At 44.5% G+C, this 26,111-nt stretch overlaps 1 protein-coding gene across 1 annotated transcript in view; it reads left to right on the top strand.

Annotated features, from left to right (window-relative positions):
- Positions 1–26,111, top strand: part of LOC126126961 (cytochrome P450 4c3) — a gene marked incomplete at its 5' end in the record, with an annotated part of 305,398 nt that overhangs the window by 63,288 nt on the left and 215,999 nt on the right. Inside the window, 2 exons of the mRNA XM_049915143.1 lie at positions 1,250–1,431; positions 12,376–12,445. Of these exons, the coding sequence (XP_049771100.1) occupies positions 1,250–1,431; positions 12,376–12,445 (252 nt within the window). The remainder of the gene's footprint in view (positions 1–1,249; positions 1,432–12,375; positions 12,446–26,111) is intronic.

Raw genomic sequence — 26,111 nt, 5'->3', positions numbered from 1 at the left:
ATGGGAGAATAGCAGCCTGCATTGCTGCGAAAGGTGGATATACACTGTACTAGTGCCGACATTGTGCATGCTCTGTTGCCTATGTCTATGTGCCTGTGGTTCTGTCAGTGTGATCATGTGATGTATCTGACCCCAGGAATGTGTCAATAAAGTTTCCCCTTCCTGGGACAATGAATTCACGGTGTTCTTATTTCAATTTCCAGGAGTGTATAAATGACCTAGTAGATAGTGTCGAAAGTTCCATGCGGCTTTTCGCGAATGATGCTGTAGTATACAGAGAAGTTGCAGCATTAGAAAATTGTAGCGAAATGCAGGAAGATCTGCAGCGGATAGACACTTGGTGCAGGGAGTGGCAACTGACCCTTAACATAGACAAATGTAATGTATTGCGAATACATAGAAAGAAGGATCCTTTATTGTATGATTAAATGATAGCGGAACAAACACTGGTAGCAGTTACTTCTGTAAAATATCTGGGAGTATGCGTGCGGAACGATTTGAAGTGAAATGATCATATAAAATTAATTGTTGGTAAGGCGGGTACCAGGTTGAGATTCATTGGTAGAGTCCTTAGAAAATGTAGTCCATCAACAAAGGAGGTGGCTTACAAAACACTCGTTCAGCCTATACTTGAGTATTGCTCATCAGTGTGGGATCCGTACCAGATCGGGTTGACGGAGGAGATAGAGAAGATCCAAAAGAGAGCGGCGCGTTTCGTAACAGGGTTATTTGGTAACCGTGATAGCGTTACGGAGATGTTTAACAAACTCAAGTGGCAGATTCTGCAAGAGAGGCGCTCTGCATCGCGGTGTAGCTTGCTCGCCAGGTTTCGAGAGGGTGCGTTTCTGGATGAGGTATCGAATATATTGCTTCCCCCGACTTATACCTCCCGAGGAGATCACGAATGTAAAATTAGAGAGATTAGAGCACGCACGGAGGCTTTCAGACAGTCGTTCTTCCCGCGAACCATACGCGACTGGAACAGGAAAGGGAGGTAATGACAGTGACACGTAAAGTGCCCTCCGCCACACACCGTTGGGTGGCTTGCGGAGTATAAATGTAGATGTAGATGTAGATCGTTGGCTGGATGAGCCGATTCCAGAAGCCCGCAACAGGGCTGTGGTACTGAAAGCTACCCTTACTGGATTACTGCTTGACCTCATACGGAGAAACCACGCAGCTATGACAGTAGGCACAGAAGCATAGTTAGGTCCAAGAGAGGGATGAGATGGCGTGCTCCCGCAGGCAGCAAGTGGCACGAGCGGCGCAAGCTGGTGACGCCGGCCTTCCACTTCCGCATCCTGGACGACTTCGTGGACGTGTTCGCCGAGCAGAGCGCGCTGCTGGTGCGCCGCCTCGCCGCCGAGGAGGCCGGCCAGCCCTTCAACGTCTTCCCCTACGTCACCCTCTGCACGCTCGACATCATCTGCGGTACGTACAACTTAGCCCACAGAAACACAAGTGGAAGTGGCACCTTTCTTATCATAAATCTTTCAAGATCTGTGAAATACGAGGGCGATCCACAAAGTACATTACGTTTTCGTTTGTGTCCGTTAGGGGCGGGGCCAGCGCGGCCATCTCGGTGTCATGGCATTCCGCCGCTCAGTCGGCATCCTGCCGTGCTAGTGAGAGGTTCGTGCTGTACTCCGCTGAGTTACTGTGACAGTTTGAAATGTCAGCGTTAATTGAAAATGCCGCGAAGTGTGAAGTGCGTGCTGTAATAAGGTTTCTGACTGCAAAAAACTGTACACCGATAGAAATCTATCGGCAGCTTTGTGAAGTGTATGGGGACAACATAATCACTGAAGGTGGAGTGCGTCAATGGGTCATAAAATTTAAAAATGGCCGAACTAACGTCCACGACGAAGAGCGAAGTGGAAGACGCAGCATAGTGACTGCCGAACTTGTCGAAAAAGTCGATGCCGCAGTCCGTGAAAACCGTAATTTCACAGTAACGGAACTCTCTACGAGTTTTCCACAAATTTCACTAAGTTTGTTGCACGAAATCAGTACCGAAAAGCTTGGTTACCACAAGTTTTGTGCAAGATGGATACCAAAAATCTTGACAGAGATTCACAAAAATCAGCGAATCGTTGCAGCGTTAACGTTTTTGGACGCTTACGAGAAAGATGGCGACTCATTAGTCGATCGCATGGTTACTGGTGACAAAACATGGGTTAAGCATGTGAACTGCGAGACAAAATTGCAGTCAATGCAGTGGGGGCACATAAATTCCCCCCCAAAACCCAAGAAATGCATGCAGACTATGTCGGCAAGGAAGGTGATGGCGACTGTCTTTTGGGACAGAAAAGGTGTGATTTTTGTGTATTTCCTGGAAAGAGGCACTACAATAAACTCTCAAAGGTATAGCCAAACTCTGCACAACCTCAGAAGAGCAATGCAAAACAAGCGCAGGGGAAAGTTGGGCTCAAAGATCTTGCTGATTCACGACAACGCCCGGGCCCACACGGCAAATGCCACTCGTGAAGTTCTCGAATCTTTTAAGTGGGAGTTGTTTCCTCATCCGCCGTACAGTCCCGACGTGGCACCGAGCGACTACCACTTATTCCCAGCAATGAAGAAGTGGTTGGCTATGCAGCGTTTTGATGACGACGCACAGCTTCAAGAAGAGGTAATCACGTGGTTGAAGGCGCAGGCGGCCGAATTTTACGACGAAGGAATTTCCAAGCTCGTCCATCGCTACCGTAAGTGCCTTAATTTAAATGGCAACTATGTAGAAAAGTAGTATTAAAGTGTGGCTTTCATCTGTATATAATAAAAAACATTTTCCAATACTTTATTTATTTTTAATTTCAAAACGTAATGTACTTTGTGGATAGCCCTCGTATACTGAATATATGCGGGTTGGAACTTAAATAGTGTCAACTATTTATGCACAACCGATACAAAAGAGTTACATGTTTGCACCGGTTACTGTCCTTCAAAGTAGTCACCAGCGTTGTGCAGAACCCTTTGCCAGCGATGTGGAAGGCATAGTATACCTTTAGCAGAGCCTGTTCTGTTGATGGTGCGAATGGAGCGGTCGACTGCCTGTCGAATCTCTGGAACAGTTCTGAAGCGAATGCCACAAAGTGGTTCCTTCATCTTCGGAATCTAATACACTCCTGGAAATTGAAATAAGAACACCGTGAATTCATTGTCCCAGGAAGGGGAAACTTTATTGACACATTCCTGGGGTCAGATACATCACATGATCACACTGACAGAACCACAGGCACATAGACACAGGCAACAGAGCATGCACAATGTCGGCACTAGTACAGTGTATATCCACCTTTCGCAGCAATGCAGGCTGCTATTCTCCCATGGAGACGATCGTAGAGATGCTGGATGTAGTCCTGTGGAACGGCTTGCCATGCCATTTCCACCTGGCGCCTCAGTTGGACCAGCGTTCGTGCTGGACGTGCAGACCGCGTGAGACGACGCTTCATCCAGTCCCAAACATGCTCAATGGGGGACAGATCCGGAGATCTTGCTGGCCAGGGTAGTTGACTTACACCTTCTAGAGCACGTTGGGTGGCACGGGATACATGCGGACGTGCATTGTCCTGTTGGAACAGCAAGTTCCCTTGCCGGTTTAGGAATGGTAGAACGATGGGTTCGATGACGGTTTGGATGTACCGTGCACTATTCAGTGTCCCCTCGACGATCACCAGTGGTGTACGGCCAGTGTAGGAGATCGCTCCCCACACCATGATGCCGGGTGTTGGCCCTGTGTGCCTCGGTCGTATGCAGTCCTGATTGTGGCGCTCACCTGCACGGCGCCAAACACGCATACGACCATCATTGGCACCAAGGCAGAAGCGACTCTCATCGCTGAAGACGACACGTCTCCATTCGTCCCTCCATTCACGCCTGTCGCGACACCACTGGAGGCGGGCTGCACGATGTTGGGGCGTGAGCGGAAGACGGCCTAACGGTGTGCGGGACCGTAGCCCAGCTTCATGGAGACGGTTGCAAATGGTCCTCGCCGATACCCCAGGAGCAACAGTGTCCCTAATTTGCTGGGAAGTGGCGGTGCGGTCCCCTACGGCACTGCGTAGGATCCTACGGTCTTGGCGTGCATCCGTGCGTCGCTGCGGTCCGGTCCCAGGTCGACGGGCACGTGCACCTTCCGCCGACCACTGGCGACAACATCGATGTACTGTGGAGACCTCACGCCCCACGTGTTGAGCAATTCGGCGGTACGTCCACCCGGTCTCCCGCATGCCCACTATACGCCCTCGCTCAAAGTCCGTCATTTGCACATACGGTTCACGTCCACGCTGTCGCGGCATGCTACCAGTGTTAAAGACTGCGATGGAGCTCCGTATGCCACGGCAAACTGGCTGACACTGACGGCGGCGGTGCACAAATGCTGCGCAGCTAGCGCCATTCGACGGCCAACACCGCGGTTCCTGGTGTGTCCGCTGTGCCGTGCGTGTGATCATTGCTTGTACAGCCCTCTCGCAGTGTCTGGAGCAAGTATGGTGGGTCTGACACACCGGTGTCAATGTGTTCTTTTTTCCATTTCCAGGAGTGTAAAAGTCACGAGGACTTAAGTCGTACTACTGTTCGTTTTTGGAGAATCACTTGCGACCTGCTTTGCGAAAGAAGCGGCGACACTTTCTGAGCAACCCACCCATCATTTTGCACGACAATACGCGGGCGCATACAGCGCAAGCTGTGGCCCCGTTCGGTCGATGGGACTGGGAATTAAGTCCTTGTGACTTTGATTTGATTCCGAAGATGAAGGAACCACTTCGCGGCATTCGCTTCATAACTGTTCCAGAGATTCGACAGGCAGTAAACCGCTCCATTCGCACCATCAACAGAACAGGCTCTTCTAACGCTATACTACGTACCGCCGAATTGCTCAACACGTGGGACGTGAGGTCTCCACAGTACATCGATGTTGTCGCCAGTGGTCGGCGGAAGGTGCACGTGCCCGTCGACCTGGGACCGGACCGCAGCGACGCACGGATGCACGCCAAGACCGTAGGATCCTACGCAGTGCCGTAGGGGACCGCACCGCCACTTCCCAGCAAATTAGGGACACTGTTGCTCCTGGGGTATCGACGAGGACCATTCGCAACCGTCTCCATGAAGCTGGGCTACGGTCCCGCACACCGTTAGGCCGTCTTCCGCTCACGCCCCAACATCGTGCAGCCCGCCTCCAGTGGCGTCGCGACAGGCGTGAATGGAGGGACGAATGGAGACGTGTCGTCTTCAGCGATGAGAGTCGCTTCTGCCTTGGTGCCAATGATGGTCGTATGCGTGTTTGGCGCCGTGCAGGTGAGCGCCACAATCAGGACTGCATACGACCGAGGCACACAGGGCCAACACCCGGCATCATGGTGTGGGGAGCGATCTCCTACACTGGCCGTACACCACTGGTGATCGTCGAGGGGACACTGAATAGTGCACGGTACATCCAAACCGTCATCGAACCCATCGTTCTACCATTCCTAGACCGGCAAGGGAACTTGCTGTTCCAACAGGACAATGCACGTCCGCATGTATCCCGTGCCACCCAACGTGCTCTAGAAGGTGTAAGTCAACTACCCTGGCCAGCAAGATCTCCGGATCTGTCCCCCATTGAGCATGTTTGGGACTGGATGAAGCGTCGTCTCACGCGGTCTGCACGTCCAGCACGAACGCTGGTCCAACTGAGGCGCCAGGTGGAAATGGCATGGCAAGCCGTTCCACAGGACTACATCCAGCATCTCTACGATCGTCTCCATGGGAGAATAGCAGCCTGCATTGCTGCGAAAGGTGGATATACACTGTACTAGTGCCGACATTGTGCATGCTCTGTTGCCTGTGTCTATGTGCCTGTGGTTCTGTCAGTGTGATCATGTGATGTATCTGACCCCAGGAATGTGTCAATAAAGTTTCCCCTTCCTGGGACAATGAATTCACGGTGTTCTTATTTCAATTTCCAGTAGTGTAGATTTTTTGAGCTCAGTCCAAATCTAGCCTTAGTTTTTTTGTATCACCCATAGTTTTCGAGCAATATGCTTTTTATTATATAGTAAAAAAGTCCTTCGCCATACGGTAAACGGGGATTAATGAAACGCTTTGTTACAACATAAGCATGGTTTGAATTTACAGTAAGTTACTTAAAACAATGATATGTGTTAGTAGAGGTTTCACTTGTCAGCTGGAATTGGTTTGTATTTTCTTTCTCTTTTTTCTTTGAAGCTTCTTGTGTAGCTTTTTCTACGATAAGTCGCTGGCTGAACTTGTCAATGGAGTGACCAACAGTAGTCCCCCATCAAGTTGATCTTCCAGCGGCCTTGGTAGCGTTTCTCCATCATTTAATGTCCTGGTGAAAACGCTCTCCATGCTCCTCACTAAAATCTCCCATATTGACCGGGAAGTAATCAAGGTGACCGGTCAAAAAGTGAACTTTCAGACTCAGTAAACATCCTGAAGCTGTAAACTTCTTTAACATTGTAACTATAATAGAAACATATTCTGGGTCTTTTTCATGTCCAAAGTACTTTGTAACTACTTGCTTGAATGATACCCATGCTTCTTTCTCATTTAAGGTCATTGTGGATTCAAAGTTAACATCAAACATCACTTTTCTAATGTCAGCTCAGACAAAGACGCCTTCTTATAGTTTAGCTTCTGAAAGGTGTGGAAACTTTTGGCAGATACTTAAAACATGGTCCATCTTCAGGCAAAGCCTTTACAAACTGTTTCATTAGGCTTCGCTTTATATGCAGAGGTGGTAGGAGTACGTTTTTTGGTTCTACAAGGTTTTTGCGTAGAATGTTCTTCTCACCAGCTTTTAAAGACACCCTCACAGGCCAGTTCTTTCTGCGCCAGTGTTGATCCCTACCTCTACTGTCCCATTCACACAAGAAACATGGAAATTTGGTAAAGCCACCTTGCTGACCAAGGAGCATGCATGTTACTTTTAGATCGCCACATATCATGCAACCATGAGCGGAATAGCCTATTTTATTTACGCTATTTCTAGGTTTTCATAGCTTTCTTTCATATGCACAGAATGTCCAATAGGTATAGATGCACACATATTACCATTGTGCAATAAAACAGCCTTTAAACTAGTTTTGGATGAATCAATAAACAGCCTCCAGTCTTCCTTTTTATATTCAATAGGCCTACCAAATTCGTTCATCTGACCGGGAATGTCTGAGCAGTACACTAAATCACCTTCTTGTTGAAAAAACTTGGAAAATTGCTGCTCTCTGTTTCTATATATATATATGCTGGTTCCAGCTGCCAATAAGTTCTTCTTTTTTTTTAATCTAGAACCAAGCAATTCAGCTTTGGCTTAAGGTCAAATCCCTAAATAAATCGTTAAGCTCGGACTGAGTACACAATTTGGGCTCTAGACTTTCTGTATCACAATGGAATTCATCATCATCTGTCTCATCTAAATCAGATCGTACATCAGAAAATACTTCTGTTGGAATAGAATTTAAATCATCTGGTGGTTCAGTAACTGGCAAATTTACACCATGCCCTACAGGCCGGATGGCGGACGGAAGGTTAGGGTAGCTTATTTATTACCTTCTTGTTTTTCGAATTATGACCAGTAATATCAACACTGCAAAAGTAGAAATCATCGGAATGATTTCTTGGCTCCCTCCATATCACAGGAACAGAAAATCTAAAGGCTTTCTTCTTCTTTTTGGACCATTTTCTCAGATCCTCAACACGCACATAACATACCTTATGTGACGCCCATGATTTATCTTGATCACCAAGTTAAGATCCAAAGTATGATAGATAAGCCTTTTCACAAAATCTGTAATGTTTCTTTGGTGTTTTTTAATCACAAATTCACCACAACTATAACAAAAACTGTCAGCAGAGTTTTTACAACCACGATTAGACATTGTACTGAGCACATGTACAAAAAACAGGAAAGTGAGGTTAGGTTGACAGTAAACAAAACACCATCTGAAACTTCCTGGCAGATTAAAACTGTGTGCTGGACCGAGATTAGAACTCGGGACCTTTGCCTTTCGCGGGCAAGCACTCTACCAACTGAGCTACCCAGGCGCGACTCACGCCTCGTCCTCACAGCTTTACTTCTGCCAGTACCTTGTCCCCCTACCTTCCAAACTTTACAGAAGCTCTCCTGCAAACCTTGCAGGACTAGCACCCCTGAAAGAAAGGATATTGCGGAGACATGGCTTAGCCACAGCCTGGGGAATGTTTCCAGAATGAGATTTTCACTCTGCAGCGGAGTGTGCGCTGATATGAAACTTCCTGGCAGATTAAAACTGTGTGCCGGACCGAGACTCGAACTCGGGAACTTGGCCTGTCGCGGGCAAGCGCTCTACCAACTGAGCAGGAGAGCTTCTGTAAAATTTGGAAGGTAGGGGACAAAGTACCCGCAGAAGTAAAGCTGTGAGGATGGGGCGTGAGTCGTGCTTGGATAGCTCAGTTGGTAGAGCGCTTGCCCGCGAAAGGCAAAGGTCCCGAGTTCGAGTCACGGTCCGGCACAGAGTTTTAATCTGGAAGGAAGTTTCATATAAGCGCACACTCCGCTGCAGAGTGAAAATCTCATTCTCAAAACATCCTCCAGGCTGTGGCTAAGCCATGTCTCCGTAATATCCTTTCTTTCAGGAGTGTTAGTCCTGCAAGGTTTGCAGGAGAGCTTCTGAAAATTTGGAAGGTAGGGGACAAAGTACTGGCAGAAGTAAAGCTGTGAGGAAGGGGCATGAGTCTTGCAGTCCAATCCTTTTCGCATATGTTACGTTTTTTGGGGTTCCGCACCTCAATGGAAGAAACAAAACCGTTTTAGAATTATTTAGTTGTCCGTCTGTCTCTCTACCTGTCTGACTTTTAAGACCTCTGTTTCTCAGAAACGGGTATATGTATCAAATTGAAATTTTCACATACTAACGTCTACGATCCTTTGGCAGTGTTGAAAATTTAAGCTACTAAGCCAATCCAATCAAACATACGGCCATTTTTTGATATTCGGATACTCACTCGTCAATACCTTTAGGGTACTTCCAGTTGATCAAGAATCATCAAATAAGGCAGTAAGCAAGGTTTCACAACACAAGTAAAGGAGAAGATTAATTTGTAATCATACCACAAAAAAACATTTTTTTGCCATTACGGACATTTCATCAGTAATCCGTAATCCTGTAGGCATTTTGATGTCGTTTTCAGTAACAGGTAGAGTGACACGTGATTCACGACGAAGGTTTTTACATATAATTAGCAAATATTTCGTTCTAATTCGCTGAGATACGGTGAAGTCAAGTCCATTGCCGCTGTGAAAACGATATCTTTGCTCTCTAGCCGAGATAGGCGTAAGGCCACACCACTAAGGCACCACGCCAGCGCTACCATCGCAGGTCCTTTACGAACTGCTCGTTCTGCATACTAGCATTCCCTGATAGTCTATGCCTACAACAACGTTTGCAATGAAACTTCCTGGCAGATTAAAACTGTGTGCCGGACCGATACACAGTTTTAATCTACCAGAAAGTTACATATCAGCGCACCCTCCGCTGCATTCCAGAATCTGTAATGTTTCAAGGCAATGTAATACTGGTAATGATGCAAGATTACACGTTTATTGCTTGGAATGAGGTTCCGATGCCCCACAAAACGTTCGTTGAAACACTTCGCAGAACAATTCGGCATTGCGACACAACAGTATCCCTATGGTCATCTCTACCGTTTTCTTCTCTGGAGACTTATTTCAAATCTCATCAGTAATTGCAACAGGGACGAGAGCAGACGAAGTCAACACGATCTACAATTGCCAGTTCGCACAGCACGTTACTACAACTCAAAAATTAATAAAATAAATGAAAAATTACAATAGCGGAAGTGAAATTACACAAAGGAATTTAATTTTAAATCTTAAGATTAAAACACTCTGGTGAGACTTTAGAAACTGTTGGCCTTGTAATTCCGAATTCATCTGTAATCTTTGGCAGGCTGTGACCCGTTCATCGTACAACGCTTACCACCCAACAGTTGTTTAATTCGAGCGTCAAACATGGCACGTCCACAAATGGGACAACTCTTCCCGAGATCCAATTTATTTCTACGATGATGATTGTATATTAGACTTCTTCCTACATTCGTTTACACTGACAGAAAAAAAGCCGCAACACCGAGGAGATGTGCTACATAAAAGAAAATTGGTAGGCGTGTTTGTACATCTGAAAGGTGATGTCTATTCAGATTTCGCGCCAGTCGCATAAGAGTAGCACTAGTAACGCCACTACGAGGATGTAAATCATGTTTGCTTTAAATACACAAAAATGGCTCTGAGCACTATGGGACTTAACTTCTGAGGTCATCAGTCGCCTAGAACTTAGAACTACTTAAACCTAACTAAGCTAAGGACATCACACACATCCATGCCCGAGGCAGGATTCGAACCTGCGAGCGTAGCGGTCGCTCGGTTCCAGACTGTAGCGCCCAGAACCGCACGGCCACTCCGGCCGGCCTTTAAATACACACTTAAACGGTAGAACGTTAGTTACTTTTGAGAGTGGACGTGGTGAACGGATGTTAGTCAACAATGCCTTTAAGGCGACGCAGATGCCATTATTGACACCTCACTGAGTTTGAACGAGATCGTTTAACAGGGCTACCAGAAGCTGGATGTTCCTTCTGAGATACTGCAGAAAGACTTGGCAGGAATTTAGTCACTGTACATGATTACTGGCAGCGGGTGTCACAAGGATGTACGGTGGCAAGAAGACCGGGCTCCGGACGGCTAGTAACACTACAGAGAAGGGAGACCGTCGGCTTCGGAATGTGGCCCTGGCGCATCGTACTCCAACTACAGCAGCAAAAAAATCAAATGGCTCTGAGCACTATGGGACTCAACATCAGGTCATAAGTCCCCTAGGACTTAGAACTACTTAAACCTAACTAACCTAAGGACATCACACACACCCATGCCCGAGGCAGGATTCGAACCTGCGACCGTAGCAGTCCGGTGGTTCCGGACTGCAGCGCCAGAACCGCTAGACCACCGTGGCCGGCACTACAGCAGCAGTCAGAGCAGCAGTTAGCACCATAGTGACAAAGCGAACTGTTACAAATCGGTTACTTTAAGGACATCTCCGAGTCAGAAGCCCTCTAGCGTCCTTTCCATTGACCTCAAACCACCGCCATTTGCGACTTCAGTAGTGTCAAGCGAGAGGCCATTGGAGGGTAGAGTGGAAGTCTGTTGTGTTTTCTGACGAAAGCTGGTTCTGCCTTGGTGCAAGTGATGGCCGAATGTTGGTTAGAAGGAGGACAGTTGAGGGCCCTGAACCAACCTGTCTGCGTCCTAGACAAACTGGCCCTACACCCGGTGTTACGGCCTGTGGAGCGATTTTGTGCCGGCCGGAGTGGCCGTGCGGTTCTAGACGCTACAGTCTGGAACCGGGCGACCGCTACGGTCGCAGGTTCGAATCCTGCCTCGGGCATGGATGTGTGTGATGTCCTTAGGTTAGTTAGGCTTAAGTAGTTCTAAGTTCTAGGGGACTGATGACCTCAGAAGTTAAGTCCCATAGTGCTCAGAGCCATTTTTTTGTGATTTTGTATGACGGCAGGAGTACCCTCTTGGTTATCGCGAGCACTCTGACTGTAAATTTGTACGTCAATCTGGTGATTTGACCTTTTGTGCTGTCACCATAGAGTGTCGACATGTTGCCTTCGCCTGCACGATCAACAGACATGTCTCCACTGGAGCACATATGGGGCGTTATCGGACGACAACGCAAGCTTCATCCACAAACAGCATTAACCATCACTGTCTTGACCGACCAAGTGCAACAGGCATAGAACGGCATCTCACAAACTGACATCCGGCACCTGTACAGTACAATGGAAGCACGTTTGCAAAAAATGGTTCAAATGGCTCTGAGCACTATGGGACTTAACTTCTGAGGTCATCAGTCCCCTAGAGCTTAGAACTACTTAAACCTAACTAAGCTAAGGACATCACACACATCCATGCCCGAGGCAGGATTCGAACCTGCGACCGTAGCGGTCGCGCGGTTGCAGACTGTAGCGCCTAGAACCGCTCGGCCACCCCGGCCGGCAAGCACGTTTGCATTCATGTATTAAACATTCTGACGGTTAGACCGTTTATTAAAGTACCAGCATTTCACATTTTCAGTGGTTCATCTCGAGCTTATGTTAACCTGTGATCCTGCAACGTCAGTCACTTAAATCAATTTTACCTATACAAACGTATTCCCGAAATTTCCTTACTCTACGTTAATTATTTTTTGGCGGTGCTATTTTTTCCGTCAGTATATAGCATTAGTAAGATATAATCATATCAGTTATTCTATCTTCGTAATTTACCGCTATAATTGCGTAATACCCTTACTTCAAGTGCACATTTCTCTTTTGCAGAGACGGCGATGGGACGAAACGTGAACGCGCAAGCAGACAGCGAATCCGAGTACGTGCGAGCTGTCTATGAGTGAGTACCTGCCGTATAGTGTATTTTGCAGCCCACTGTATTCTTCTTGGCACACGTTATTCCTGACTTTTTCACTTTTTCACCAAGCACACTGTTAGCTGATCTGGAATTCATTACTAGCCGGCACGGTAGATCAGCGTGTTCGGTCAGAGGGCTGCGTGCTCTCTGTAATAAAAAAACTGAGTCCAAGAATTAACTATCAACTTGAACGGATGTCTTGCGACGTCCGTCCAGACCAAACGCAACGAACTATATCGAACAAAATGAAAAAAAAAAAGTAGTCAGAGCGACAGAATGTCAACCCTAAGGGCCCGGGTTCGATCCCAGGCTGGATAGGAGATTTTCTCCGCTCAGGGACTGTGTGTTGTGTTGTCCTAATCATAATCATTTCATCCCCATCGACGTGCAAGTCGCCGAAGTGGCGTCAAATCGAAAGACTTGCACCCGGCGAACGGTCTACCCGACGGGAAGCCCTAGTCACACGACTTTTACATTTTACTTATTCAGGACAGATCCATCATATTTTACGGAACAACATAAACTTCGCCCCCCATTCTTATTCAAAATTTAGGACACGAACCACCAGAAGCTTCTCACAATCGCCCAAAATTAACCTTACCCGCCCCTTTAGGGGCCAATAAAACTCACACAGATCGCCAAGCACAAACTTACACGCTGATAACACATACATAACTCTCCTCCCTCATCAGCACGAAATCCGCTAGCGCATTCTGAAGTCAGACGGTAACAGCCCAACGGTACTTCATACACAACATACACAACCATAGCCTTTGTCGTCGTGTTTTAATATATTAGACTGTTTAAGATTAGATGTATTTATTGTTCCATAGATCCATAGTGGGGAGTTTCTCAAGGATGTAGACATGTCATGAAACAAGGATACACAATACATATTTACAGAAGAAAGAGTAGTACGCAATGTACGCTCTACAGACCCCAAGTGGTCCTCATGGAAGTGGAACAGGTCAAACAATCTTAAACATATTTTCAGCTAAAAGACAATAACAAACTTGTCACAAAACATATAAACATTCAATACATCTACATCTATACTCCGCGAGCCACCTTACGGTGTGTGGCGGAGGGTACTTATTGTACCACTATCTGATCCCCCCTTCCCTGTTCCATTCACGAATTGTGCGTGGGAAGAACGACTGCTTGTAAGTCTTCGTATTTGCTCTAATTTCTCGGATCTTTTCGTTGTGATCATTACGCGAGATATATGTGGGCGGTAGTAATATGTTGCCCATCTCTTCCCGGAATGTGCTCTCTCGTAATTTCGATAATAAACCTCTCAGTATTGCGTACCCCCCCATGAACCATGGACCTTGCCGTTGGTGGGGAGGCTTGCGTGCCTCAGCGATACAGATAGCCGTACCGTAGGTACAACCACAACGGAGGGGTATCTGTTGAGAGGCCAGACAAACGTGTGGTTCCTGAAGAGGGGCAGCAGCCTTTTCAGTAGTTGCAGGGGCAACAGTCTGGATGATTGACTGATCTGGCCTTGTAACAATAACCAAAACGGCCTTGCTGTGCTGGTACTGCGAACGGCTGAAAGCAAGGGGAAACTACGGCCGTAATTTTTCCCGAGGGCATGCAGCTTTACTGTATGATTAAATGATGATGGCGTCTTCTTGGGTAAAATATTCCGGAGGTAAAATAGTCCCCCATTCGGATCTCCGGGCGGGGACTACTCAAGAGGATGTCGTTATCAGGAGAAAGAAAACTGGCGTTCTACGGATCGGAGCGTGGAATGTCAGATCCCTTAATCGGGCAGGTAGGTTAGAAAATTTAAAAAGGGAAATGGATAGGTTAAAGTTAGATATAGTGGGAATTAGTGAAGTTCGGTGGCAGGAGGAACAAGACTTCTGGTCAGGTGACTACAGGGTTATAAACACAAAGTCAAATAGGGGTAATGCAGGAGTAGGTTTAATAATGAATAGGAAAATAGGAATGCGGGTAAGCTACTACAAACAGCATAGTGAACGCATTATTGTGGCCAAGATAGATACGAAGCCCACACCTACTACAGTAGTACAAGTTTATATGCCAACTAGCTCTGCAGATGACGAAGAAATTGAAGAAATGTATGATGAAATAAAAGAAATTATTCAGATAGTGAAGGGAGACGAAAATTTAATAGTCATGGGTGACTGGAATTCGAGTGTAGGAAAAGGGAGAGAAGGAAACGTAGTAGGTGAATATGGATTGGGGCTAAGAAATGAGAGAGGAAGCCGCCTGGTAGAATTTTGCACAGAGCACAACTTAATCATAGCTAACACTTGGTTTAAGAATCATGATAGAAGGTTGTATACATGGAAGAACCCTGGAGATACTAAAAGGTATCAGATAGATTATACAATGGTAAGACAGAGATTTAGGAACCAGGTTTTAAATTGTAAGACATTTCCAGGGGCAGATGTTGACTCTGACCACAATCTACTGGTTATGACCTGTAGATTAAAACTGAAGAAACTGCAAAAAGGTGGGAATTTAAGGAGATGGGACCTGGATAAACTGAAAGAACCAGAGGTTGTACAGAGTTTCAGGGAGAGCATAAGGGAACAATTGACAGGAATGGGGGAAAGAAATACAGTAGAAGAAGAATGGGTAGCTTTGAGGGATGAAATAGTGAAGGCAGCAGAGGATCAAGTAGGTAAAAAGACGAGGGCTAGTAGAAATCCTTGGGTAACAGAAGAAATATTGAATTTAATTGATGAAAGGAGAAAATATAAAAATGCAGTAAATGAAGCAGGCAAAAAGGAATACAAACGTCTCAAAAATGAGATCGACAGGAAGTGCAGAATGGCTAAGCAGGGATGGCTAGAGGACAAATGTAAGGAGGTAGAGGCTTATCTCACTAGGGGTAAGATAGATACTGCCTACAGGAAAATTAAAGAGACCTTTGGAGATAAGAGAACCACTTGTATGAACATCAAGAGCTCAGATGGAAACCCAGTTCTAAGCAAAGAAGGGAAAGCAGAAAGGTGGAAGGAGTATATAGAGGGTCTATACAAGGGCGATGTACTTGAGGACAATATTATGGAAATGGAAGAGGATGTAGATGAAGATGAAATGGGAGATACTATACTGCGTGAAGAGTTTGACAGAGCACTGAAAGACCTGAGTCGAAATAAGGCCCCCGGAGTAGACAACATTCCATTGGAACTACTGACGGCCTTGGGAGAGCCAGTCCTGACAAAACTCTACCATCTGGTGAGCAAGATGTATGAAACAGGCGAAATACCCTCAGACTTCAAGAAGAATGTAATAATTCCAATCCCAAAGAAAGCAGGTGTTGACAGATGTGAAAATTACCGAACAATCAGTTTAATAAGCCACAGCTGCAAAATACTAACAAGAATTCTTCACAGACGAATGGAAAAACTAGTAGAAGCCGACCTCGGGGAAGATCAGTTTGGATTCCGTAGAAATACTGGAACACGTGAGGCAATACTGACCTTACGACTTATCTTAGAAGAAAGATTAAGGAAAGGCAAACCTACGTTTCTAGCATTTGTAGACTTAGAGAAAGCTTTTGACAATGTTGACTGGAATACTCTCTTTCAAATTCTGAAGGTGGCAGGGGTAAAATACAGGGAGCGAAAGGCTATTTACAATTTGTACAGAAACCAGATGGCAGTTATAAGAGTCGAGGGGCATGAGAGGGAAGCAGTGGTTGGGAAGGGAGTGAGACAGGGTTGTAGCCTCTCCCCAATGTTATTCAATCTGTATATTGAGCAAGCAGTAAAGGAAACAAAAGAAAATTTTGGAGTAGGTATTAAAATCCATGGAGAAGAAATAAAAACTTTGAGGTTCGCCGATGACATTGTAATTCTGTCAGAGACAGCAAAGGACTTGGAAGAGCAGTTGAACGGAATGGATGGTGTCTTGAAGGGAGGATATAAGATGAACATCAACAAAAGCAAAACGAGGATAATGGAATGTAGTCGAATTAAGTCGGGTGATGTTGAGGGTATTAGATTAGAAAATGAGACACTTAAAGTAGTAAAGGAGTTTTGCTATTTGGGGAGCAAAATAACTGATGATGGTCGAAGTAGAGAGGATATAAAATGTAGACTGGCAATGGCAAGGAAAGCGTTTCTGAAGAAGAGAAATTTGTTAACATCGAGTATAGATTTAAGTGTCAGGAAGTCATTTCTGAAAGTATTTGTATGGAGTGTAGCCATGTATGGAAGTGAAACATGGACGGTAAATAGTTTGGACAAGAAGAGAATAGAAGCTTTTGAAATGTGGTGCTACAGAAGAATGCTGAAGATTAGATGGGTAGATCACATAACTAATGAGGAAGTATTGAATAGGATTGGGGAGAAGAGAAGTTTGTGGCACAACTTGACCAGAAGAAGGGATCGGTTGGTAGGACATGTTCTGAGGCATCAAGGAATCACCAATTTAGTATTGGAAGGCAGCGTGGAGGGTAAAAATCGCAGGGGGAGACCAAGAGATGAATATACTAAGCAGATTCAGAATGATGTAGGTTGCAGTAGGTACTGGGAGATGAAGAAGCTTGCACAGGATAGAGTAGCATGGAGAGCTGCATCAAACCAGTCTCAGGACTGAAGACAACAACAACAACAACAGTATTGCGTAACGCCTTTCTTGAAGTGTCCGCCACTGGAGCTTGTTCAGCATCTCCGTAACGCTCTCGCGCTGACTAAATGTCCCCATGACGAATCGCGCTGCTTTTCGCTGGATCATGTCTATCTCTTCTATTAATCCAACCTGGTAAGGGTCCCATACTGATGAGCAATACTCAAGAATCGGACGAACAAGCGTTTTGTAAGCTACTTCTTTCGTCGATGAGTCACATTTTCTTAGAATTCTTCCTATGAATCTCAACCTGGCGCCTGCTTTTCCCACTATTTGTTTTATGTGATCATTCCACTTCAGATCGCTCCGGATAGTAACTCCTAAGTATTTTACGGTCGTTACCGCTTCCAATGATTTACCACCTATGGCATAATCGTACTGGAATGGATTTCTGCCCCTATGTATGCGCATTATATTACATTTATCTACGTTTAGGGAAAGCTGCCAGCTGTCGCACCATGCATTAATCCTCTGCAGGTCTTCCTGGAGTACGTACGAGTCTTCTGATGTTGCTACTTTCTTGTAGACAACCGTGTCATCTGCAAATAGCCTCACGGAGCTACCGATGTTGTCAACTAAGTCATTTATGTATATTGTAAACAATAAAGGTCCTATCACGCTTCCTTGCGGTACTCCCGAAATTACCTCTACATCTGCAGATTTTGAACCGTTAAGAATGACATGTTGTGTTCTTTCTTCTAGGAAATCCTGAATCCAATCACACTGAGGAGCATATGATAGTTCTTAGACTATTGTAGCAACGCATCCCAAATAGAAAATCAGTTAAGAGCATGTATTTACATTGATCACATTAGTGCACTGAAGCTGGACGCAAGTCAGATTTACATAATACACACATTATTATCCATTATTAACAATATATACACGTCAATTGGTTGTACTAAGAAATTCGTCAGTAGAGAAGATAGAGCTGGTCACCAATAAATCATTTAGGTTCCTCTTAAACTGAACTTTATTTATACTACAAATGTTTATTCGTGAACAATGGTCTCCTTTGTGGACCAAAGTACGTGAGTTAAAATCTTATTGAAATTGAAGGTGGAGGAGGGAGAAAGGAAAGGAAAGGGAAGGAATTATTGATGTCAGCTGCAGCTGTCTTTATGCGGAATCAGCAGCTACGAGTGAAAACTTGTGCCGGACTGGGGAGCGAAGCCGGAATCTCCTGCTTACTAAGGCACCTTCCGGACACAGTGTTTATAGGCACTGCACGGGCTATATAGGCACGCCTCCTAGCCGATCCACAGTCCCACGTATCGCCCCCTACACGCAGTCTCTGTCCATGTCCCCAATGCTCGCTGCTTTGACATTCCCACACGAGGTCTAACATGATCGCGCATCCACAATGAAGGCGGTGGATTAATTGCCTATCGACGGACCATGCATTCATACAAATGAATTAAAATCTGTGTGAAGCTTATTATTATTTCTATTATTGGTTCCATGAACTAAATACTTGTTTTCAATAAGATATTTCGTAAGGAATAAATATTCCATTAAGGAACAAATGCAGTATATTAGGATGGGAACCAGTAGTTGAGACCTCAGTTATCTGAAGAGGCCTCGGCTGGATGTTCTCGAATTCAAACCACAAATAATACGTATTATTTTTGAACTCAAGAACTTTAGCTTCACTAGATGAGTTACTCCAAAATATGACCTTGTATTACATTATGGTATGACAGTAAGCGAAATACCTAGCTTTCTTGTTTTTATACCAATTATGTGTGACAACATCTGCATTGTAAATAAAGATCTTTTTAGGCGCCTCAGTAGTTCTCTAGCATGCTACCCGCAGTTAAATTTATTGTCAAGCTGTAATGCCAATAATTTAAAAAATTTCAATCTCTTCTATCTGCTTGTGGTCGTAATTTAGGCTTATTCTGTGAGAGGAAGGTGAGAGTAAGTTCAAAAAATGGTTCAAATGGCTCTGAGCACTATGGGACTTAACTTCTGAGGTCATCAGTCCCCTAGAACTTAGAACTACTTAAACCTAACTAACCTAAAAACATCACACACATCCACGCCCGAGGCAGGATTCGAACCTGCGACCGTAGCGGTCTCGCGGTTCCAGACTGTAGCGCCTAGAACCGCTCGGCCACTTCGGCCGGCGTGAGAGTAGGGGGTCTATTAACAAGTGAGTATGTTTTTCAAACTTTCGTAACAAAGAACTGGCTAGAAACCATCTATTAAAGGCCGCTAACATTTCACTAAGTAAGCTCTCTAAATCTATACTTTGTTTGCTGTTTATTGCAATTTTCGTACTATCTGAAAAATAACAAAATTTTTTCTCTAGTAATGGTACTGCTGAAAGGTGATATATGTAAGAAGAAGTAACAGCCCCAAAATGGAACACTGGATGAATTTACATCCCAGTTGGATGATGCCTAATAGCTTAATACAGGACTCTTTCCCACTGAGAACCCTTGTTTTCCGTCAGAGATATGATTTGAACCATCTTGCATTTCCATTCATTTCATAATATTCTAATTTACTGGAAAGGTAATTCTGGTTTGCACATTTGATGCGTTCAGTAGGTCACAAAATAACTTTTTGGCTAATGAATTAACTACATTCTTACTGTGTGTGTAAATAGCCCTTTTGACATCCAAACTGCTTCTTTGACAACATATTATTTGTTATCAGACAGTTAAAAAGCCTATCGTGTATCACCTTTTGTAAGATTTTCAAGAAAGCTTGCAAAAGTGAAATTCAGTGGAAATTTGACGGTATTTCGTTATCTCCTTTCCTATAAAATGGCTTAACTTCATCATATTTCAATCACTGGGTAAATTTTCCGCGGATAAATGACTGGTTACACAATTAATGTAATATGTTGCTAGGCCGGACAGGGTGGCCGTGCGGTTCTAGGCGCTACAGTCTGGAACCGCGCGACCGCGACGATCGCTGGTTCGAATCCTGCCTCCGGCATGGATGTGTGTGATGTCCTTAGGTTAGTTAGGTTTAAGTAGTTCTAAGTTCTAGGGGACTGATGACCTCAGAAGTTAAGTCCCATAGTGCTCAGAGCCATTTTTTAATATGTTGCTAAACTCAGAAAAGCACTCTTTGATTAAATTTTGTTGATATGTTATCATTATCACTAAAATTTTTGGATTTCAAATATTTTACAGTGTTCATTACTACTACTGGTGTTATAAGTGGCACATGCACATTACTGAAATTATTTGTAATGGCTGGTCTGCAACATAAGTTATCTGTAATAGTATGTTCATTCTACGGCTGCAGTAGCTGATCGAAATGTTGTAATGCTCCATTTTCGTGTAACTTTCGGTACCACAATTCATACTTCTGTCTTCCAGTTGAGTTTACATTGAAAGAAAGAAGTAAGTGGTTGTGATATTACAAGTTACACCGAAATGGAGCAGTTCAAGATTTTAGTTCGTTATTGCATTACGGCCGATCTTCCTGAGAGGTCCAGACAAACTCAGAGGGTTGGACTGCTTGCCATTGAGAGCTCCAATTTTAGGCGGGTGATGGACCAATGTTAGGCGGGTGATGGAGCCCATCAGGAAAATAGCGGGCAGGTCTAGGAAGAAGCCCAGTCTGCCTGCCGGGGATCTCATCTGAGACGTGGAGGGGGCTCTGCCGGCAGTGGTTGAGCACACTGGTGCAGCTACCTGCAAATCGTGGCTCATGTAGGCACGAATGACGCCTGCCGTCTGTGTCGTTTCCTGCAGGTACCTGGCTGATTTGGTGAAGACAGCTAACCTCAGACACGAGATGAAAGCAGAGTTATCGATTTGCAGCATCGTTCCCAGAATTGTTCAAGGTCCTCTGGTTTGGAGCAGAGTGGAAGGCCAAAACGAGAGACTCAGACGATTCTGTGACGGTATCGGATGCAAATTTCTCGGCCTCTGCTATCGGGTGGAGAACTGTAAGGTGCCCCTTAATAGGTCAGCCATGTATTCCACGCAGGAAGCGACTACTAGCATATCGGAGTATGTGCGGTGTGCATACGTTGGAGTTTTGGGATAGAGACATCCCTCCACATGTCTGATAAGATGTTTTTGATTCCAGGCAGCTTAGCATTCGTCAAAGCCGTTTGGAGAAAGAAAATGATAACAGTATTAGTTAGATGCAGGGGTGTCTATGGAAAGGTCCCGAAACTAGTCTCGGTTATAAAGGTAACAATGCCCACACACACGCTAGGAGTGGAGGTGTGTTTATAGCCATAACAATACGACAATATCTAGTGAGATTAATACGAATTTCGAATGTGAAATACTCGAATTATTAAAGGTGTATCAAACATGATCGTAGAATGCTTTCGTAACCCCTGCCTAAGGAGCAGTAGTGGCGAAACATTTAAGGGGAAACTTGGAGTAAATTTCGCGTGAACTTTTCGGTCACGTTGTAATATTAGGTGGAGACTTAAACTTACCGGCTATACACTGGGAGACCCAAGTGATTTGGATGAGTAGTGAAATTATTTTAAATTCCTTATCCGAAAAATGCCTAAAGCAGTTAATCAGTGAACCAGCTCGTGAAGGTAACATCTTAGATCTGGTGGTGAAAAACAGACCCGAACTTTTCGACTCAGTGTAGAACGGAGAATTGGTGATCATAAGGCCGTTACAGCATCACTGAATACGACTGTAGATAGGAATACAAAGAATGATAGGAAGATCTTTCTTTTGGCAACAGCGACAAGGAGCAGATTTCAGATTACCTAAAGGTCAGCATGAAAATTTCATCTTCGGCACTAAAAACATTGAGAATCAACGGACAAAGTTAAAGACCGTTGTACATTATCTTTAGATAGGTATGTGCCGAGCAAAGTTGTGAGCGATGGAAAAGACTCGCCATCGTTCGACATCCATGTTAGAAAGCACCCACGAAAGCAAAGACTGCTTCACTCCAAATTTAAACGTAGCCGAAGTCTCACTGACAAACAAAAATTAAGCGAACCAAAAATTAGCGTAAAGATAGCAATGCGTGAAGCGTTCAACAAATTCGAAAGCAAAATTCTGTCTACCGACTTGACAGAAAATACATGAATTTTCGGTCTTATATTAAATCAGTAAACAGACCGAAGCCATCCTTTCAGAAACTGTGTGAACTTTATGGCATTGAAACGGTGGGCGACACACAAAAGGCCGAAGTACTGAATGTCTTTTTTTCAAAATTGTTTCACAGAAGAGGATCGCACTATAGTGTCGCCTCCAAATTATCGTTCTAATGAAAAAACGGCTGAAATCGAAGTAAATGATCAAAGGAAAAATAGCTACTGGAATTGCTCGACAGAGGGATGGCCACTGGACCTGATGGGCTACCAGTAAGATTCTGCATACAGTAAATTATGCGAAAGAACTTGCCCTTATTTTTGCAGCTGTAAACCGTAGCCCGCATCTCGTGGTCGTGCGGTAGCGTTCTCGCTTCCCACGCCCGGTTTCCCGGGTTCGATTCCCGGCGGGGTCAGGGATTTTCTCTGTCTCGTGATGGCTGGGTGTTGTGTGCTGTCCTTAGGTTAGTTAGGTTTAAGTAGTTCTAAGTTCTAGGGGACTTATGACCACAGCAGTTGAGTCCCATAGTGCTCAGAGCCATTTTTTTGTAAGCCGTAGGTCTTTGGAGGAGCGAAGTGTTCCTGTTGATTGGAAAGATGCACAAGCCATTCCCGTTTTCAAGAAAGGTCCTCGAACAGACGCCCAAAACTTTAGTCCCATATCTCTGACGTCGGTCATTTGTAGAATTTTGAAACATGTTTTGTATTCATGTATTATGATGTTTCTGGAGACCGAAAACCTGCTTTATAGAAATCAACATGGATCCCATAAACAACGGTCGAGTGAAACCCAACTTGCTCTGTACGTCCAAAGACCCGGAAAGCAGTAGACACAGGCGCCCAGCTAAGTGCCGTAAAGCATTCGATTTTGTTCTCCACTGCGGCCTAATGAACAAAATGCGAGCGCAATGAATATCAGACCAACTGTGTGGTTGGACTGAAGTTTTCTAGCAAACAGAACAAAGCATGTCATTCGCAATGGAGAGAAGTCTTCAGACGTAAAAATGGCTTCGGGTGTATCTTAAGAGAGTGTTATAGGTGCATTACTATTCACAGTATATATAAATGAGATAGTAGACAACATCGGCTTTCGCGGATGATGCCTTCATATACAGAGACGCCGCAACGCTAGAAAATTGTTGCGAAATGCAAGAAGACCTGGTGAGGATCGACATTTGGTGCAGGGAGTGGCAGTTGACTTGCAACATGAAGAAATGTAACGTATTGCAAATACAGAGACAGAAAGACCCATTACTGCATGATCAGACGATTGCAGAACAATCACTGGAAGCAGTTACTTCCGTAAAATATCCAGGAGTATGCGTACGGAGCGATTTAAAGTGGAACGACGACATAAAACTAATCGCAGGAAAGGCAGATGCCAGAGTGTGACTCACTGGAAGAATCTTCATGATTTGCAATCTATCAACACAGTAGGTAGCTTACAAAACCCTCGTTCGAACGATACTTGAATATTTCTCGTTAGTATGGGATCAGTACAGATAGGACTGATAGAAAAAACAGAGAAGATCCACAGGAGAGCACCACTATTCATTATATGTTCATTTAGTAAGCACGAAAGGGTCACAGACATGGTCAAACAACTCCACTGGCAGACGGTATAAGACAGCCGTTTGGATCATGGTGTGGTTTACTGCCGGCCGGAGTGGCCGACCGGTTCTAAGAGCTACAGTTTAGAAGCGCGCGATCGCTACGGTCGCAGGTTCGAATCCTACCTCGGGCATGGATGTGTGTGATGTCCTTAGGTTAGTTAGGTTTAAGTAGTTCTAAGTTCTAGGGGACTGATGACCTCAGAAGTTAAGTCCCATTTGAACCATTTTTTGTGGTTTACTGTTAAAGTTCAGAGAGCGTACGTTCCTGGAAGAGTCAACAAATGTAATGCTTCCTCCTAAGTATCTTGCGAAAAGACCATGAAGATAAAATTAGTTGGATTCAGGCTCACAGGGAGGTTTTCCGCGAACTATTCGCCACTGGAACAGGAAATGGGGAACGTGACACTGGTACACAAAGTTACCTCCGCCACACACTGTAAGGTGGCTTGTGAAATACGGATATAGAATCATATGTGGAGTTGATAGTTAAATACGTCTTTTATGGCACAAAGATTATCAGTGACCAAAATGGGTTGTAAAAAAAAAAAAAAAAAAAAAGAGTGCCAATGTATATTGCATGATGTACTGCCTAAGAAAAAACAGCTTGTTAAAGCAAAATAGCTATGGCGTGAACAGATCTTAAAGAAATATAGAATGGAAGGTTAAAATGGTTACACAAATAACACAGAAATTAAACTTTCTGGCAGATTTAAACTGTGTGCCGGACCGAGTCTCGAACTCGGGACCTTTCCCTTTCGCGAACAAGTGCTCTACCATCAGAGCTACCCAAGCACGACTCACGCCCCGTCCTCACAGCTGTACTTCTGCCAGTACCTCGTCTCCTACTTTCCAGACTTCACAGAAGTTCTTCTGCGAACCTTGCAGAACTAATGATAGAGCACTTGCCCGCGAAAGGCAAGGGTCCCGAGTTCGAGCCTCGGTCCGGCACACAGTTTTAATCTGCCAGAGAAATTTCATATCAGCGCACACCCCGCTGCAGAGTGAAAATCTCATTCTGAACACAGATATTGATTTTCAATGCCTACAAGAAAGTGTAATGGGGTAGTAAGAAATAAATTCACCTTTCAGTTTTGGAAAAGTTGCAGTTTTTCTGTAAACTATGGTCCTATTAGAATAAAAATGAAATGAAGTAAGCATAACAACAGACATAAGCATTAATGCTGGTCCAGTAGCTGAAATAAACATACCTTTGTCGACATTAAGGACCACATAATGTATGTTATGTCCTCATTAATTACACACTCAAAGCTGAAACATGTTTCCCGAAAGGAGTTAAATTATTGTTGAACTGGTGGGGGTATGCCAGAGGAAAAGAATGTAGCAATAGTGTAGTCTATACTAACTCAAAGGAAGACTTGAATAACTTTGCTTAAAACCTAGTGTGCACAAAGCGTAAAATCTCCTTAAAAATAACTCACTGATATGTATGTATTAAGTTGGTGCGTAAGTTTGTAACGTTTTTGTCTTGCTTGTTGCTATGGGTTTATTTATCGATTGTCACTTTTTATTTGTAGTTCGCAATAACTATTTGAATTTTTACATATTGTCATTTGGAGATAGTGAGAGAAGCTGTGGACGTTAGAAAATGTAGTGCAAATGGAGAAATCGAACATTTTCGACTTATTCTTCTGTTTGAGTTCCATAGAGGGATGACAGCAGCCAAGACAGCCAGAAACATTTGCGCCTTATCCGGGATTAATGCCACTGGACAGAGCACGGAAAGAAAATGATTTTCTCGTTTTAAGGACGATCTTTTTGACATTAGTTACTCTTATCTTCAGGAAGACCTCCGGGATTTGATGAAGATCGTTTAAACGTATTAATTCGCAATGATCCACGTCAGTGTTGTCGGGAATTGGCAAATATGATAAATAAATATGTAAATGTCGTGTGACTGGGGCCTCCCGTCGGATAGACCGTACGATAGGTGCGAGTCTTTCGATTTGACGCCACTTCGGCGACTTGCGCGGTCGATGGGGATAAAATAATGATGATTAGGACAACGCAACACCTAGTCCCTAAGCAGAGAAAATCTCCGACCCAGCCGGGAATCGAACCCTGACCTTTTTTTATTTTTTTTTTTCGATATACACTACTGAACATTAAAATTGCTACACCAGGAAGAAAAGCAGATAATAAACGGGTATTCATTGGACAAATATATTATACTAGAACTGACATGTGATTACATTTTCACACAACCACCTCTGGCCGTAATAACGGCCTTGATACGTCTGGGCATTGAGACAGACAGAGCTTGGATGGCGTGTACAGGTACAGCTGCCCATGCAGCTTCAACACGATACCACAATACATCAAGAGTAGTGACTAGCATATTATGACGAGCCAGTTGCTCGGC

The sequence above is a fragment of the Schistocerca cancellata genome, chromosome 1 (genome assembly GCF_023864275.1).
Source record: "Schistocerca cancellata isolate TAMUIC-IGC-003103 chromosome 1, iqSchCanc2.1, whole genome shotgun sequence".
Classification (NCBI taxonomy): domain Eukaryota; kingdom Metazoa; phylum Arthropoda; class Insecta; order Orthoptera; family Acrididae; genus Schistocerca; species Schistocerca cancellata.
Note: the sequence above shows the minus strand (reverse complement) of the source record. Positions and strands in the feature narration are given on the sequence as shown.